This window comes from Xyrauchen texanus, chromosome 38, assembly GCF_025860055.1.
Source record: "Xyrauchen texanus isolate HMW12.3.18 chromosome 38, RBS_HiC_50CHRs, whole genome shotgun sequence".
Lineage (NCBI taxonomy): Eukaryota > Metazoa > Chordata > Actinopteri > Cypriniformes > Catostomidae > Xyrauchen > Xyrauchen texanus.
The window spans coordinates 12,600,643-12,619,959 of record NC_068313.1 but is presented as its reverse complement, the minus strand read 5'-3'; the positions used below and the strand labels follow the sequence as shown (position 1 = coordinate 12,619,959).

General features: G+C 37.9%; 1 protein-coding gene across 1 annotated transcript; it reads right to left on the bottom strand.

Moving 5' to 3' along the window:
• Positions 1 to 1,747: 1,747 nt before the first annotated feature.
• LOC127632072 (G-protein coupled receptor 4-like) lies at positions 1,748 to 13,010 on the bottom strand. Its single transcript, XM_052110548.1, has 2 exons — positions 12,584 to 13,010; positions 1,748 to 3,162 (listed from the first exon to the last, which is right to left on the bottom strand). Exons 1-2 carry the CDS (start codon positions 12,587 to 12,589, stop codon positions 2,173 to 2,175), a joined length of 996 nt encoding a protein of 331 aa, XP_051966508.1. The 5' UTR covers positions 12,590 to 13,010; the 3' UTR covers positions 1,748 to 2,172.
• Between the last annotated feature and the right edge of the window lie 6,307 nt (positions 13,011 to 19,317).

Here is a 19,317-nt window from a genome sequence, read left to right as displayed (position 1 = left end):
CTGCTTATCTGCTGGGTCACATGTTTCATTTAAGGCTTGACCGCAAACAGTTAATAACAATTAATGAAAAATTATTTTTGCATCCCTACTCACAACACAAACAAGTCAGTTGTGACACTAAATGGCATTCCCATTCCTGGAAATGCATGGTAGAGTCTAGAGTGACAGTTGAATGCGAGCAGTCATTTAAAGCATGCAAACTGCAGATCAGGTGCTCAATTCTACAATTATTTGCTTCACTCGCACTCCGAAATCACTCCATTCAGTTGGTCCATGGCATTTTACAGTGGAGCACAATGGCCACTCTAGCTCACAGACTTACATCTGAGTGCAGTCACATGCACTCATATATAGAGGCAATCATGCCAGCGGAACATGGAAGTACAAAACGGTACAAAGTATATCGTGGCAATAGCGGTTAGAGATGCTATTCAAACGCTCTGCTTCATCAGTGCCCAAGAGCACTTGGCAGTGTCATTATGGCTGCTTTCTCCTCAGAAAGCATCATGATTACACAACGGTACCTGATTATATGTGTCCCTCCCCTTGAATCAAACACTAATCTTTTTCACTTCTTTTAAAGAGCTGTAATGGAAGTGCCACTTCCCTGAATGTGATACAGGAGTCAAAAACAGTGCCTTTTTAATATTTAATTTACAGTTTCTTAGCTTTAAATACTATAATGGTAAATTACAGGAAAGAAAATGCAGCATTTGTTGAGCATAATATGTGAAGAACAACATGCTATGCATCTAAATAGTTCACATTGCAACAGGCTGTTTTTAACATCCAGGTAGATTAAATCATCTTTAAATGTATATATGTAATATTTTTACTGTACTAAATAATACAATTACCATAATATGTCATTAAAGAATTGGGAAACATGCTAAGTTGAAATACTGGCTTCTCTGATAACAATGCTACAGCCAGCATATTCTACATTGAAGTTTCAATTCTGGGCCGGAATTTCTGCCTATGTGATCCAGCCCACTGCCCACTCACCAATTGTATTTCGACACCACCGGGTTGCCAGATTTGAACATGTTTGCAGGCAAACAACACTGTGTGCTTCAGCCATGGAAGCCAGCAAACAAACTGGATCAGTGATAACAGATTCCACCCGACCTAAAAAGCCTCGCCATCCGTCTAAAAACCACCATCACCAGAGGCGGAGTAAAACAAGGATAAATATCGGAGATGCCTTTGGAAGATGGAGACAGCTTAAAGTCCAGAAATCCTTTAAAATGGATGCTGAGTTGGCAACTCTCCGATATTTTGAATTTGGACTGCAGTACCATTTCACGCTTGTTATCAATCTTACATATAGCACCTTTAACGATTAAATGTGGTTTGATGGTAAGGTTACAGGGAGTAGTCTGTGAATTAAACAGGAAAAACAAGTAAAGCTTTATCCCCCAATAACAACACTGAATACGGCTCTTACACAGAAAGTTCAAGTGATTCAAGGGTCCTTCAAAGCCAAAGATCCTGGCTGCTGTAACACTGCAAATCTGAAAGTACATTTTATAAACATCCTCTTGAAGCATGCAAGGACACAGTGACATATCCGTCATATCTCAAACAAAAAAGCAATGCAATTATTCCTTTTTGCAAGCCTTTTTTGATAAAACTGGAAAGAATGGACTCCAATGTTGTTGAGTACAAACATGTGCACACAGGGGTGACTAAACAGTTGCATCACATTTACTTCCAGTTTTTCAGCACAAAAACTGAACTGTAAAAATACTTATTTACTAACCACCCACAAACAGTGATGGGTAATTCATTTCTAACTACTAATGACATCTCTAGAGTGCAATTAGATTATTGTACTTCGAAAGCAAACTTTTGAAGTCCATTTCCCTGGATCACAGTGTTGGATTGTGATGCTGTTATGGTTGTCAACTGTCCTGTATTTTGGCCAAAATAAAGATGCCCATTGTCCTATATCGTAGCAGCGAGATGCTTCAGTGTCCCATATTTGTGTGGGGAAAAGTTGGCAACCCTAATTTATGTACAGTCCTTGTAAACACGGTAAATTGCGGTAGTTTGCTGTACCCAACTGATGCCAAAAAAATGCAGAAAGCTTGTGCCAATAAACCACACTCTCAGTGGGTACAATTAATTCTTAGTCAATTCCCCCACAATTTCAAAAACCTGAGGTTGGCCTCAAGACAAATGGGTTACTCTGGTCTTCCATTTTGAATCAACAAGAGGACTTCCTGTTTCCTGTGTTGGCCTGTTTTTCCAACAGCACCAACGCATGTCCTCCCTCACTCCATTACTGGCCAACACATAGAGCACTGGGTCTACCATGCTATTGAGGCTGGACAGGGCTAGGGAGCAAGTAAAGGGTAAATACATTACTTGTTCAAACTTGCAGCTTGCTTTACCCCCAACAGAGAAGAATGCGATGGATCGTAGCAGCAGTATAATATGGTATGGGGCAAAGCAAATCAAGAAAATCCCAATAACTCCCATAGACAGAAGCCTCACTTTGCGCTTGCCCTGTTCATCAACCCCTCTGCTTTGCTGCACCTTGTTTGGAATCAAACAGTAGCAGACTGTGATGACCACAAGTGGCAAAAGAAAACCTATGGCCACCCGTATCAGGTTGAAGATGGCAATGCGCTCCGTCATGGGGAAGGTCTCGTAGCACCTCTCGTCATTCAGTGGATCTGGCAGCTTATCCAAGGCTAGAACCAGACAGTGCAAGACCATCACAAAAACATAGACCAACCCACAGATGATCCAGGCATACCGTTGGCGGCGGAAGGCTTGGATTCGCAGTGGGAATGTGATGGCCAGGCAGCGATCGATGGAGATCCAGCAGAGTAGAAAGATGCTGATGTAAAGGTTGGAATAGTAAAAGAAGCCAGACAGGCTACACAGTTCCTGCTTGAGTGTCCATTTGTGGTTGTTGCTGAAATAATGTATCCACAGAGGCATGGTGAGGATGTACAGGAGATCAGAGATAGATAGGCTGAGTAGGTAAATTCCTAAAACGTTCTTTTTGCGGATTTGCTGGATAATGGGACCAATGGTGATCAGGTTGAACAGCAGACCCAAGATAAATTCGATGATGTAGATGGACATCAGCAGGTGACTTGACGATTGGGTCATAATCACACATGAATAGCTTGAGTTGTTCATCATAATCTGTGTGCATAAAAAAGTTCAAGTTTAGTCATGATTCTACATGCAATGGAATATCCAAGACATGGTGTTTACTTTTTGCAATTGGGCTGACACTGTATGAGCCTACAAAGAAAAATATATCAAATGAGACACATCAAACGTAATAATGAGTTTGCTATCATGCACGTCCTTAGACTGATCACGAATGGTCATGAATGCACCTTAAACAGCATTCCTTTATCAGGGTAAGGTGGCTAAATAAAGACAAATAAATGGCTTAGGCAAAAAATGATCTGTATACCTAGATTTCTGCCTATACCCTGATTTTGCATTGCATGTAACATTTCTCTCATGTACATTTACATTCTAACCAGCTTATCCATTGTGTGAAAGTGTTGTGTGCATGTCTGTTTATGTTTTGATGTCAAAAGCATAGAATAATCCAATGATTTCATATATCTTGTAAACACGAAACATAGGTTTCTAACATTGTGGCTTTTTATATAATAATAATAATTTGTATTATATTTTTTATTGTTATCAGCATATCGCTGTGCATGTAAATGCACTCACTGATTGTTTCACTGTCATTTAATGCAGTGTTTGATTTATGAGTGTTTAAGTGTAGAATCAGATTAATGTACATCAGGGTTAGGCATAAATCAGGATTTAAGATTTAGCACCCATTCAATTGATGAGTCTGAATTTGAATTAAACAGGCCATCTCCCAAAAGATGTCAAATTGGAAATTAAATTGGAATGACATGAGGAATTCAAAGAATTTCAGCACAGTCACACAACAGAGGAATTCCATTTGTCAAAAGCAAATGTGGCAACAAAACATAATTCATACTTTAAAGGGGACCTATTATGCAAAATTCACTTTTACATGGTGTTTGTAAATAAAGAGTCAGCAGTGTGTGTACACAACCACCCTATAATGTTAAAAGTCCACCCACTCCGCTTTCTTATATTTCTAGCAATCTAAATTAATGGTTTTCATTTCTGCTCTAAAGTGATGTCACGTTTGAGCAGGCCTCTTCCACGACTGGTGACGGACTCCACCCTATTATCATAGATCCTCCCCGGAGTTATCTAGACACAGTCTGCCATTTTTTTCCACGATGGAGCAGATATAGTGAGAAGAATAATGTCTCATCTTCGTAAGCGTCATAAGTGTTCTGTTGCTGGCTGTAAAAGTGAACATAATGTCTTCATGTACTCCTGGCACCAGAGCCACTGAAGACTCAGTGGACAAGTTTTGTTTTTGAAGGTAATGTGCCCCAAAACATACAAAAATGTGTGTATGTTTGTGCAAATCATTTTACACTTGACTGGTTTGTGAATGAGTGTCAATATAAAGCAGGATTTTCAAAACATTTCATTCTCAAGCATGGATCAGTACCAACTGTTCGTGTTCCAGCTTTAGATCCTGAAGATGTAAGTATCGCACTTTATATTTTGTGAATGTTTGCAAATCGCCTTTCTGAATATGCTTGTTTGATGATTCCACAGCTAATGCAGCTAAAGTTACCATTGTCTCTGATTGTATTCACGGAGTCCACGGAGATATATATGGCTGAACTCCGGTATTTACACTGTAAGTCATATGGGTTCAGATTTGTTTTGTAGTAGTATTAGTATCTGAAGCACAAGCTGTAAAGGTACATCCCTCATCCATAAAGGGGGCGGGGAGCAGCAGCTCATTTGCATTTAAAGAGACACATACGAAAACAGCTTGTTTTTGATTGCATCCAAAAAGAGGCATTTACAACATGGTATAATAAATGATCCGTGGGATATTTTGAGCTGAAACTTCACACATTCTGGGGACACATGAGACTTATATTAGATCTTGTAAAAAGGGGCATAATAGGGTCTACTTTAATTCAAAATAATAATTATTTTGTCTTATTATACCTATTTATCAAACAATTTTTCAAGATTAGTTCAATAGTTTTATGTTTAAACAAGTGTAACAGCCAACAAAATCAAAAATTTTGATTTTGTCGTACAACACCTCAAAATGTGCACCACATTGTTTTTAGATAACAGCATGAAAATAAACACTGACATCCAAATTCAATTTATTGATTTGACTGTATAATACATTGAGATATTACCAAACAATGTACTAATAATAAACATGCATATCAGAATATTCCATAATCAATTAAATACACTTCTGACTTCTTCACTGAAATTTCACTTTTATTCACTTAAATAATAATAATAATAAAAATTAAAAAAAAATCTGCATTCTTGTTGCTACCACTCTTCTAATCCCAAATTGAAGACAAATTCTTAATTCAGTTCTGAATGATGCACAAACCTGCCAACACTTCCGATTTTACCAGGTTTCTCCCTATTTTCCACCCCTCCCCCCGCTGTACTCTTGATTTATAATTTCTGCAGATAAACTCACAATTTTCTGCATGCACACTTAGCTCATACGGATTGTCCCTTGTTTAAATATGAAATGATGCGTCCAAATGAATTGAATAAATACCGGGTGCGATTTGTCCCATAAGCTGGTCAGATGGCATCCCTAAATCATTCCAGATCGTTAATTTAACACTGATATAAGTCAGAACTTTTTATATGGTGGGCAAGGGGTCGACTAAAAGTCCACACCTTAGGCTGAACATGCTAGTACTGTGGAGGGTGTGATAAGGGACAGTCTAAGAAGTCCACTTTTTGTGCTAAAACTGTCACAAATCATGGGTCAGAAAAGTTCTATATAGTATATATAGAAGGTATACTTTTTACCATTAATAACTCAAAAAACATTTGTTGCTAAAACTGTGACTGAATTGGTAAGGGACCATCTGAATACATGGTCAATTTCTTGCTATTATTCATCTTTAGACTGAAATTTGAGCTCTAATTTTGCTTCAGTGTGTGGAGTGGTGGTGGTGTAGTGGTCTAAACTATATCATACCATGTGTGGCTATCTAAACACATAACTGGTAAACTGGTGGCGTGGTGGTGTAAATGTAAATGTAAAGTTACCCTGAGGTTGATGGTGTTGTTTGTATGTGCAGATGTTGTCATGTTGCATAGTATAGTGTCATGATAAAAAGGCCATTTGGAAGATTTTCCCATGTTAAAACTAGGGTGTGCAATCTTTTCCAGAATTTGTTTTTGTTATACTGGGGGGTAATTTTGTTATACACAGAAGTAGCCCCACCCACAGTATAATGAAGGGACGATCAAACCAAGCAGGTCAATAATTCCTGCAGAAAGCTATCCATTTGCATTCCCATTCATCTCAATGGCAGTTGCGCAGTTGGCGAGTGTTGAGACACAGCCTGATACCTAGTCCCATTACTGAGGATTAGTCATGACTTCTTACATAAACAAATAAATACAGTATGTGAATTCTGGTGTATTAAAACTTTGTTAAAAAAAAATCCATAAAAGAACTGAATGAATGTATAGTGCTCCATATATGTGCTTATATCTGGAGATGCACTGAAATATTTCCTAATACATCAACAATATCTGAAATGGAGCAAGGAAATATGTTAACCCTAATTCCAGCAATACATCCTATGCTATACATTTTCTGATACATTGATCAGAATCTGAGGATTTTCAATGCAAAATGTCACACTTGGTCTTAAACTCGTGGTTGAGCCAATAGGGATTTTGAAACAGCAGGAAAAGTGTGCCTGGTCTGATAGGGTTTGTAATGGATTTTGGCTTCCGCTCTTGGTTTTTTGAAAGGTTTTCAACCACTTTATACTGCACAAAGCTTATTTGATCTGTGAGATCATCGATATTTGTTGGCGCAGCCTTTTCATCTATCCACATGGCACACAAATGGGATTTTAATTGTATCATCTTACAATTAAGATGATACACACAGGAGTGACTAGGACTCTATGAAGAATGCAATTTTCACAAAATATATGGATAATAAGGTGCTAACTTGACATCTGTGCTACTCAGTTCTTCTTCTGATATGGTCAGACTTCTGCAACTCCCTCCTCGCCGGACTAAACCTGCCTCCTCCGTATATTCCCCTGAGAGCATCCTAAACTCTGTTGCTTGACTTTTTTTAACCTCTGGAAATTGTCTCATGTCACCTTTGCTCAAGTCTTTTCGCTGGCTGGCAGTCCTTGCTAGAATTCAATTTAATCCTTCCTGCTTTTCACTGCTGCCAGTGGCCACTGTCTCTACATGAAGGGCTCCTTGATTGTACAACTGCTCATGTTACTCTTCAGTGGTAGATTCAGCTCCCAACAAGTGTGAGAAAAGCCCAGCCACTTTCAAACGAAGACTCATGACTCAACTCTTCAGGACACATTTATTCTAGACCTAACACTGCTCTAAAACACACACAAACGTAATTGCTCTTTATGGTATTGCTCATACTTTTACTCATACTTGAGACTAAGGATTTTTTTCCCTAAACCTGAGTTTTACAGTAATCTTCAGAATGTAACATTTCCAGCATCGTTTGTGCTATAGACATGAATGATAATTCATTTCGGAACATTCCATTACTTTTCCCAAGCCTACATTTGTAAATTAAATCATTTGAAAATTCTCTCATCATTTAAAATGATTCTGTTTGCTGTTGGACACAAGGGAGTTTTTAGAATGTACAATTTGCAGCTCAAAAACATTATCATAAAAAGTAATCCTCGATTTGTGTGCTGTATTCCAGCTCTTTTGAATCTGTGTGATGGCTCTGTGTGTGGAAATAGATTCAAATTTAGTTAATGATCATCATTCCCATCTGCTTATTTATACATGAAAAAGTGCCGCATCAAGGAAAAGAATATCGCTGCTGGCCGAGCTCCAAAAAAGAGGCAGGACCTCCAAACCGCCAGCAAAGTTATATAGAGCCCCTAATCTAACCCTTTCCCTATAACTAGAACTATGTGCGGAAGTGAAATTGGACCAACCCTCTTCTGGAGTAACTCTGCCGCTTTTGGAGCTACCCTGCCCTCTTTTGGAGATTTCACCTGTTTGGAGATCTCCATGCTGCAACAGTACCTACTTGGACGCATTACGACAGCTTTGAAGTGAGTGATGTGAAATGCGATTGGTTTTCTCATGTCTTGTGACCGATTGTGATATACATTCAATGTTTGGATGTGTATTTTTGAATGAATTATTTGAATTCTGAATTGTCTTCTTTTTTGGGATTAACACTTTTAGATTGACTCAGTGTTACTCGACTTCTGGAAATTTTTTAACGCAGCATGAGTCTTTTAGAATACATTTATTGTTAAATTATTTTGACTACTTTTTATCTGCTCGTTACGTCTTAAGTATTGTTGAGAAACGGTAAGGTTTTGGCATTAGGTGCTAAAAAATATCCCTATAAAAGTACAATGATAATAAAATGACTGTCAATTCACCTGTCTGTTACAGGTTTTATATTGTTGATAATTGGCGAGGTTTAGGAATAGTGTTGGGTTAGGGGATGTCAAATATTGATATGAAAGTACAGTATATATTGTAACTAAAATAATGTATTTCTAAGTATAATCAAACATGTTGCAGTTAAACATGCAATAATATCCAAAGATAGCCAAGCATTTTGACGGAATCATCTGAACTGAGGACAGTCCATTCTGTCTGAAACGTTGTCATGGTGCTGGATAAATGTCGCTATGGTGACACCTCACCTCTGTGGCTGCCCTGTAATCTGGATGGATTGTCCACAGAGCTCATATAAGACAAATATTAGGCTTATTTTAACAGCAAGGTATTTCAAAGCCAATGCTGTGTAAGAAATATAAAGGCCCATACAATTTTCAGTAATGCTCTTGTGACTGAACCCAAAAAATCAATGAAAAAGAAGAGACAATGTGTGGCTACAAACATGTATGATATGTATTTCTTCTAAGACCTCTGCTTCTTAGTGGCCTCCTCAATGTGTGTTCTATATCAACAAAGGTGTACTAATAGTATTAGCTGCTATAGCAATTGGCCTACAAGCAGAATGGCACACACTTCAATTCCAGCCTAACTGAGCAACAGTTCTGAGCAAGGAGAGCAACACACCCTACTGAATGCTAAACAATAAAGAAAGACAAAAATCAATAGCCAAGTAATGTGAGCATACACTCTCAAAGCTTCCGAGAAGAATTGTTGATCTAGGATTAGATTGAGCCAATAAATGCATAACGGTCCCTGTCACAATGATTAAAAATTGAAAACTGTATCACACAAAGCCCCCTTCCTCAGCTTGTATGCTGTGAATGGTGATATAATGTACAATCCTAAAGGTTATTTGGATAAGCAGTTGTAAAGATATGCTGTAATTCAATTGCATTGAAACTTACTCAAATGATAGTGTCATACTGTACCACAATGTGTTATTTGTAACAAAGAAAGTTGTATAATTTATGTCACCAACCAAGACCACATTGGTGTGCTCTTTGAACATATGAACACAATGTGGGTTGGTGTTGTCTTTGTAAGTATGTATGTATCTGCCTGTCTGTCTGTCTATACATAAATAAATAAATAGTATACATAAATAAATGTCTAAATAATGGCTGGCTTTCTACTAATTCATTCATTCATTTATTTGCCTTGCTTACTTATCTAAGCATATTGACTATATAAAAGCTTACAAATGTTTGCTTGATATTCTCATTGACCTTACATCCCAACATGTACCAAAATATGTTCATTTTAATAGACAAATCCCGATCTCATGTCAATTCGTACATCATTATTGAGTTGGCTATTTCGTATAGTCTCGCTTGATGTTGTTCGCATAAACTCGTCCGACTCATCCCCGTGCAAATGCCCGGATGTCTAATGCGGAAGTAAGCACGGGTTTTGCGCACAAGGCGTTAAGGACATACTTATTAATATTATCCCTTTACACAAACCCCTTATCTAAACCTAACCGATCATTAGAGTGTGTAAACATGATAGGAAGCTTGTGTGTGTGACAGAATCAAGTAAATGTCGCGTATTGGATGGAAACGATGTCCAGCGACGTCATTGGTTATAGTGAAAGTCATTGGAATGCAAACGAGTGCAATCACACGATATCATACGAATTAGCCAAATTTAGAAAAGTCGAAAAAAGTACGAATCCTTACGATTTCGCCGTGAGAGTGTGTTGCACATATGAATAATTACAACAAGGAAAGTTTCCTTTCATTGCCATTCAGGAATAATGATTCACAATGAAAGAGGAGTAAGAAAATGAAAAATCTTTTCAGGGGTCTTACAACTGCTCGGTTTACCTTTTTAATTTAGTTTACCTTAGAGCTTAAAGCTGCAGCTCATAATTTTGAAACCACTTTTAATCTACTTATAGTTCACCCAAAAATTACAATTCTGCAATTATTTACTCAACCGAATGATGTTCCAAAAAACTTTTGTTCCAAACGACATTCCAAATGACTTTCTTTTTTCTAAAAAACTAAATAATTTGTTACAATTTTATATGAATTTTTATTTTAAACTATATAATATTTTCAGTAAATAATAATATTAAAAACATCAAAAATGAATGTAAATTATCTTACCGGCCTCCCCACTGACCAACATTTGCTGAAAAATGTATATGCTTTGATGCTTTAAACATGACTGCGTTTTCTGAGTTTGTACGGGAAAGTCACCGCACAATCATAATATTACAAATATAGAAACAAGCCCCCCAAAAAAAATGAATTTCAAGTGCATTGTCTCAACCACAACGGAACATACTGTGACAGTTCAGCAGGGGAAATTACTGATCCTCTGACATAAATTATTCCAGAATGTCGTGTTCAAAATATTTGAAGTAAAAATACCAAAACAGATCAAGTGAGCAATGAATCACAAGGTATGATTATATTCCAACTTGATATACATAGCTGATAAAAAGAAAAGAAAAAAAAGAACTAAAAAGTGCTTTATCTGCAAAAATCTGGGTAATTTTCAGACTTTCACTCAGAAAGGAAAGCAGATGTTGAGGAGGAGGAGCTGTCAGGAACAAGTCGACAGTCACCTTACAGTATTGATAAATACATAATCTACTTTAACAGAGAGTTCCTTTCCATTTCCGTCAATTATATGAGATTTTTAAACTGCATTCCAGCATAGTGTACTGTTGTTTTGCAAAAAAAGAGTGCTTAACTCACATGAGTGACGGCAATGCAGACTAAACAGGTTTATCAATCTTTTAGTTTTTCAACTGACCCATAATGTTGTAAGGGTTGTACTGTATTTTGCACTCATACAGCTCTGCATTGGACCAACAGAAAACACAAGTGACTGAAATGACACAGATATCAATATGAAAATTATGTAAGGGCTCAAACAAAAATAACTGTGCCTCTTGTGTCTTCACCCTACATCATTTTCCTATGAATTTCTGTGTCATTTCAGTCACTTGTGTTTTCTGTTGGTCCAATGCAGAGCTGTATGAGTGCAAAATACAGTACAACCCTTACAACATCATGGGTCAGTTGAAAAACTAAAAGATTGTTAAACCTGTTTAGTCTGCATTGCCGTCACTCATGTGAGTTAAGCACTCTTTTTTTTGCTCTTTATGCTTCATTAACCACCTTGACAACCATAGTAGAGGGACTGTGCACTCCAGCTAGAATCAGGTTCGCATTACTGTAGGGTTGTAATGGGTTGCTTAAGTTATTAGGATCAAGTGTCTGAAAACTGCATTTGTGTTGTTAATGTCTGCAGCACAGAAACAAACAAAATCTCTAAACACAAACAAAAACACACAAACAAACACACACACACACACACAAAAACAAACACAAACAAAAACACACAAACAAACACACACACACACACACAAACAAACACGCACACACAAACAAACACACACACAAACAAACACAAACACACAAACAAACCCACACACAAACAAACACACACACACAACACACACACACACACACACACACACACAAACAAACAAACATGCACACAAACACACACAAACAAACACACAAGGCACTCTAATACTTTTTTATTTTATAATTTACATAAAATGCTTTTGGGAAGTTGGTTAGTCTTGTGTTGTGACATGCTAAACATCATCTAAAACTATTTTCAACATATTTTGTATAAACAGCGTGGAATATTTGTACTCACATACATTTGTAACATAGCAGGTCCATTTAAAATTAACGAAGGAAGCAAATACATTATTTAAAAAGGTGAACAACTATAAACTTATAACAATAAATGATCAGTCAAGTATATATATATATATATATATACACACACACACACACACACAGTATACAGTATACTATATATATATATATAAATGTTAAATTTTACTTTTAACTTTTAACCTAAAATCTTTTTCTAATGATAAAATTCATTCATACAGTAGATCTTCTTATGCAATTTAGCTTCTAGTGTAAATGTATCTTCTTTTAATAATGTTTACACATGATTTTAAGTTCCAATAATGAAACCAGTCAAGACAATGAGAAAATCTCACCTGCATTTGAACACAATGAATGCTAAAATCTTCTAATGCCAGCCCCAAGAGGAGAAGGGGTGTCCACCCAATCCCAGCAGTCTAACCTTACAGCCTCAGCTCTGGTTTTGCATCAAGTCCAGCTCCAGTCCCAAGTGACCTCTGAGAACAGTGCCACTGCTGAGTTTCACAGATGAGAAGGGAATGTTGTGCACTTCAATAACGCTTCCTGCATGGAGATGATCAAAAGTGACCCTGTGAGAGCCGGTTCGGCCAACGCACTTCGCACAGAGTGGATAGAGAGCAGATGAATGAAGAGACAGTGAGGGGAGGAGAGATGAAACGGGCATCGCACATGTCTGTCTTCAGGAAGATGGAGCAGATGGGTTTTCAAGTTGCATGTGATCGAGATAAGAAGGAACTGCGGTGAGTAAAAGTTTTTCCAGAGATGGCTAACAATAGCTGAAGATGACAAACATCAAATGATTGCGCAGTCTGCTTTAAGTGTTCACCACAACACCCCAACTTCCTGTTTAGTATAAACGAAGCGATGGTAACATTTTAAAACGTGCTCTCTGAACCAGTGTCATATTCTAGAATGATTCACTACATACGTAGTGCAAATCTAATTCAAATCATTTATATAACGTTCAAAAATACAGTATGTTATGTACAGTGCAAAAAGTTATTTTTTTCCTTTGTATGTAATTGCAGAAGAGGATATGTTGGATAATAAATAAACAGACTAAGCTGTGTATTGCACATAATTATTGCTTAAAGGGGCGGCTTTAACTGTTCGTGATATGGATAGCCTGAGGGGAAAAAACTGTTCCTGTGCCTGAGGGTTCTGGTGCTCAGAGCTCTGAAGCGTCAGCCAGAAGGCAGCAGTTCAAAAAGGTAGTGGGCTGGGTGAGTGGGGTCCAGAGTGATTTCTCCAGCCTTTATCCTCATTCTGGAGGTGTACAGTTCTTGAAGGGAGGGCAGGGGGCAACCAATAACCCTCTCAGCAGTCCGAACTGTCCTCTGTAGTCTTCTGATGTCTGATTTCATAGCAGCACCAAACCAGACAGTTATAGAAGTGCAGAGGACAGACTCAATGACTGCTGAGTAGAACTGTTTCAGCAGCACTGGTGGCAGGTTGAACTTCCTCAGCTGGCGAAGGAAGTACAACCTCTGCTGAGCCTTTTTCACAATGGAGTCAATGTGGGTCTCCCACTTCAGGTCCTGTGAGATGGTTGTGCCCAGGAATCTGAATGACTCCACTGCTGCCACAGTGTTGTTTAAAATGGTGAGGGGGGTCAGTGTTGGGGTCCAACACTAAAGTCCACAATCATCTCCACCGTTTTGAGTGCGTTCAGCTCAAGGTTGTTATGACTGCACCAGTGAGCCTGCTGTTCAACCTCCTCTGTATGCAGACTCATTGTCATCTCGGATGAGGCCGATGACAGTGGTGTCACCTGCAAACTTCAGGAGCTTGACAGAAGGGTCCTTGGCGATGCAGTCATTGGTGTAGAGGAAGAAGAGTAGTGGGGAGAGCACACATCCCTGAGGGGCACCAGTGCTGATCGTACATGTGCTGGAAGTGAATCAAGCATATTGGCATAAAATATTAGTGTGGAGCGGAGGGGGGCGGGGCCGGGTCGGAATATCGCGCGTCCAGTCCCCAATCAGCCTGATGAGGCGCACGAGGGATAAAGGCGGCCGGTGGCGATAGTTCAAGAGAGAGAGAATTACGGGCATGTCCGTCATGTGTGTTTATGTTTGTGCTTTTGGTTTAAGTTTACATTAAATTATAATTTATATTGACAAGACAGTTCTCGCCTCCCCCTTTCCATTCTTAACCTTGTTACAATTATAAATAAAATAAGTCTTGTTTTAAGAGAAATCTGACAAAACTTTTGACATAAAACAAGAAAAAAATCTGCCAACAAGGTGAGAAAAATAAACTTGTTTTCCCTTTGATTTAAGTTTATTTTTCTTACCCCATGGTAAACTGTTTTTTCTTGCATTAAGCATAAATGTCACTAAAGACTTTAAATCGTATGCCAGTTTGCTTGTCAAGTAAATAAATCATGTTTTAAGAATGTTTCGAAATTTTTACTGGAAACCAAGACACATACTTTTTGCAGTGTAGGCAGGATGCTACTCTCAGTCACCATTGACTTCCATTGCATCTTTTTACCCATACAATGAAAGTGAATGGTGACTGAGACTAACAGTCTTCCAAAAATCTCCTGTGGTGTTCCACTGAGGAAAGAAAATCATACTGTACAAAATTGGACATCTTGAAGGTAGTATGTGAGCATAAATGTGAGGGAATATTTATTTTTGAGTCAATATTTGCACCTTGTTTATTTGCAAATTTTTTTTTTACTTTATTTATTTATTTTTATGTAATCATTAGTAAAAACAAAGCATGCTGATAATGTAGTTAAAATATTTAAACGCCATACTTAACTAGATAAGAATAGAAAAGACTGATATCATAAGTTAGATAATAATTTTGAAAAACTGATGAATTCACCTTGGGGGCTTTTTTGCTTCCACATTTGAAATATTTCTGGCATTTTTTTGTCACTTCCTGTAGCATTTTTGTCCCCAGTCCTGGTTAAGTTCTTACCATGACTGTAATGGATACTTCTTCATTTGCATTTCAGCACTCAGTCCATTTTTACACTCATTCTCAGTATAGATGCTGTAACCTCTTTGTGTGGGTTTCAGTACAGTATTTACTCTTTAATGTATTGTTTCGTAGCACAAGTGGTTGGTGAATGGAAAAACCTGACTTTCCTTTACACATCCTTGATGCCATATTTCTAGAACATAATGTTCTCTAGTGCCAAACCTCCTACTGATTCTTTCTCTTAAGCATTCAGAGAAATACAGAGACTTCTGGGAAATAAGACTAAACTTATATAAAATCTAATATTCTCTTAATTGATTATTTAAAGGTTATGTGCCACCAGTAATGCACTTCACTTCTATTTGATTAAAGAACACACCTCGCCTTAATCTAAAGTTGTTTGACATTTCAGTGAGTTGCACTGATTTCAATTTTCTAAGGAATGAGACTTATAAAGGTAATTCAAATATATATATACAGTGCCCTCCACAATTATTGGCACACCTGTTTAAGATGTGGTCGAGGACTTCTAAAAATTCTCCTTTTTTTTTAAACATTACTTTGGTGGTAAAAAAAAAAAAAAAAAAAAATCACACATTTAGTAAAAAAAAAAAACTTGAAATCATGTGTCCCACAATTATTGGCACCCCTAACAATTCCGCTGAAAAATTTAATAGATTTTTTTTTTTTATATTTTTTTCTGTAGTTGCTAAAGTTGGTCAGGGTATCTAGGAACTTTTAATTAGTAATTCATGACTTCCTGTTTCCCTGGGGTATAAATATGATGTGACACAGAGGCCTAATTCTCTTACCCATTTGTCAACATGGCAAAGACAAGAGAACACACCATTCAAGTAAGGCAGATGTGTGTCGACCTTCATAAGTCAGGCAATGGCTACAAGAAAATAGCCACTCGCCTTAACTTGCCCGTATCTACAGTCAGAGGAAACATTAAGAATTTTAAAACAACTGGAACAGTGACAAACAAGGCTGGAAGAGGTCCCAAGTTTATCTTGCCACAACGCACAGTGAGGAGGATGGTAAGAGAAGTAAAAAAAAGTCCTAAGCTCACTGTCACAGAATTGCATCAAAGAGTGGCATCTTGGGGTCACAAAGTCTCCAAAACAACCATCAGACGCTCTCTACATGCCAACAAGCTGTTTGGGAGGCATGCAAGGAAAAAGCCTTTTCTCTCTAACACTCACAAACGTAAACGTCTGGAGTTTGCTAAGCGGCACTGGGACTTCAACTGGGATCGTGTGCTTTGGTCAGATGAGACTAAGATTGAGCTTTTTGGCAACAAACACTCTAAGTGGGTCTGGCGTAAAACAAAAGATGAGTATGCCGAAAAGCACCTCATGCCCACCGTGAAGTATGGTGGAGGGTCTGTGATGATGTGGGTCTGTTTCTCTTCCAAAGGCCCTGGGAACCTTGTTAGGGTGCATGGCATTATGAACGCTTTGAACTACCAGGACATTTTAAATAAAAACCTGATGGCCTCTGCCAGAAAGCTGAAGATGGGTCATCATTGGGTCTTTCAGCAGGATAATTATCCAAAACATGTGGCAAAATCTGCACAAAAATGGTTCAGCAGTCACAAACTCAAAGTCCTCCCATGGCCATCTCAGTCCCCAGACCTCAACCCAATCGAAAACCTGTGGGGCGAGCTAAAGAGGAGAGTGCATAAGAGAGGACCCAGGACACTGGATGATCTAGAAAGATTGTGCAAAGAAGAATGGTCAAAGATACCTCTCTCTGTGTTCTCCAATCTTGTGAAATGTTATAGGAGGAGATTAAGTGCTGTCTTGTTGGCAAAAGGGGGTTGTACAAAATATTAACATCAGGGGTGCCAATAATTGTGGGACACATGATTTCAAGTTTTTTTTTTTCTAAATGTGTGATTTTTTTTTTTTTTTTACCACCAAAGTAATGTACTTAAAAAAAAGGTTGGATTTGTCTCTTTTTTTGCATTTGTGTTCTATGTTGTTTAAAAAAAAAAGGAGAATTTTTAGAAGTCCTCGACCACATCTTAAACAGGGGTGCCAATAATTGTGGAAGGCACTGTGTGTGTGTGTGTGTGTGTGTGTATTATGAATATATTAATTATATTATGAATGCACTGTATATAAAAGCCTCAATATAAAGTTGAAGTCAGAAGTTTACATACACTTAGGTTGAACTTTGGCTCTTTATGCTATAATGCTTTAAATTATTTTATTTTTTCACATCAATCAACACTCAATATCCCATAATGACAAAGCAAAAATCTGATTTGATAACTTTGCAAATTTATTAAAAAGATAAAATGGAAATATCACGTTGACATACGTTTTCAGACTCTTAACTTTTAAGTGATAATTATATTATAATTAAATTTAAATTATAAGATTAAATTATAATGTTTTAAAAACCTGTTTCTGCAGGCGTTTGTTAAACAAGCTTTAATATTGTACTCATTTATCGATATTACTTAATAAAGTGAATGTTTATCACTTACTTTGTATATCTCCCTGAGTTTCGACATGTTTGTGTGACATCATGCACCTGCATATCGGAGAAATCATATTTGAGAATTTCTGCACGAGTTTACAAGTTGTAATACTGAATACAAAACTTGATCCACACTGAATGCTCCAGCAGCATAATTTACACTTAGAAAACTCCTGATGTTGTTATAACAATGCAAAAACCACTTAGCAATTGACTTGAAGTGAAAATCAGTCCTCCTTTCCTGTTTAATAAATCAATCAATCACACTGTCATGCAGAACATCTCGTGTTTGTAAATCCACAAGGATCTCTTTCTCAACGGTGATAGCGGTAGTGATGACAGTCGACTCGTCAGCAAGGTCTCGTGCTTTTCGCTCTTGAATTACGTACATCACTTAAAGCGTGATTGTTTGGCATGTTAAGCCAGCAGATAAGGATTTGCTGGCCCTGAGATATTGCCACTGTTCACAACGCTGTGGTGGAATTTTGGCACACTCTTCTTTGCAGAACTGCTTTAGTTCAGCCACACTGGAGGGTTTTCGAGCATGAACTGCACATTTAAGGTCCTGCCACAGCATCTCAATCGGGTTCAAGTCAGGACTTTGACTAGGTCACTTCAAAACTTACATTTTGGTTCTTTTGAGCCAATCAGAGGTGGACTTACTCCTATGCTTTGTATCATTGTCTTGCAGCATAAAACAGTTGCGCTTGAGCTTCAACTCACGGACTGATGACCGGACGTTCTCCTTTAGGATTTTCTGGTAGAGATCAGAATTCATGTTTCCCTTAATTAGTGCAAGTCGTCCTGGCCCTGAAGCAGCAAAGCATCCCCACACAATCCCACTACCACCACTATGCTTGAAAATATGTATAATGTTCTTTATGTGGACATCTGTGTCTGAATTTGATTTACATCAGAAGTAACGGACCCTTTTTCCAAACAGTTCCACTTTTGACTCATAAGTTCACAGAACATTCTACCAAAAGCTTTGAGGATCATCAAGGTGTGTTTTAGCAAACTAGACGAGCCTTAATGTTCTTCTGGGTGAGCAGTGGTTTCCACCTCACCATTCTTCCATGGATGCCATTTTTGGCCAGTGTCTTTCTGATAGTGGAGTCATGAACAGTGACCTTTACTGATGCAAGAGAGACCTGCAGTTCCTTGGATGTTGTCCTTGGATTTTTTGTGACTTCCTGGATGAGTCGATGCTGTGCTTTTGGAGGAATTTTGGAAGATCAGCCACTTCTGGGAAAGTTCACTACTGCGCAAAGTTTTCTCCATTTGGAGATAATGGCTCTCACTGTGATTTTTTGGAGTCCCAGAGCCTTTGAAATAACTTTGACTGATGTATTTCAATCACCTTTTTCCTCATCATTTCTGGAATTTCTTTCAACCTTGGCATAGTGTGCTACTGGGTTAGACCTTTTAGCCAACTTCATGCTGCTGAAAAAGTGATATTTAGGTGTTGATTTGATTGAACAGGTTTGATAGTAATCAGGCCACTTCCAAAAAATTTAAACTAGCCACAAACTTGCCACAGATTTGCTGCTTGTTATTTTCATATGCAAATGAGCTTTTGATTCACTACAAATGTTTTCCAGAAGTTTGCAGTTCTTTACCGGTAGTGGTGAACCTCCGGCAA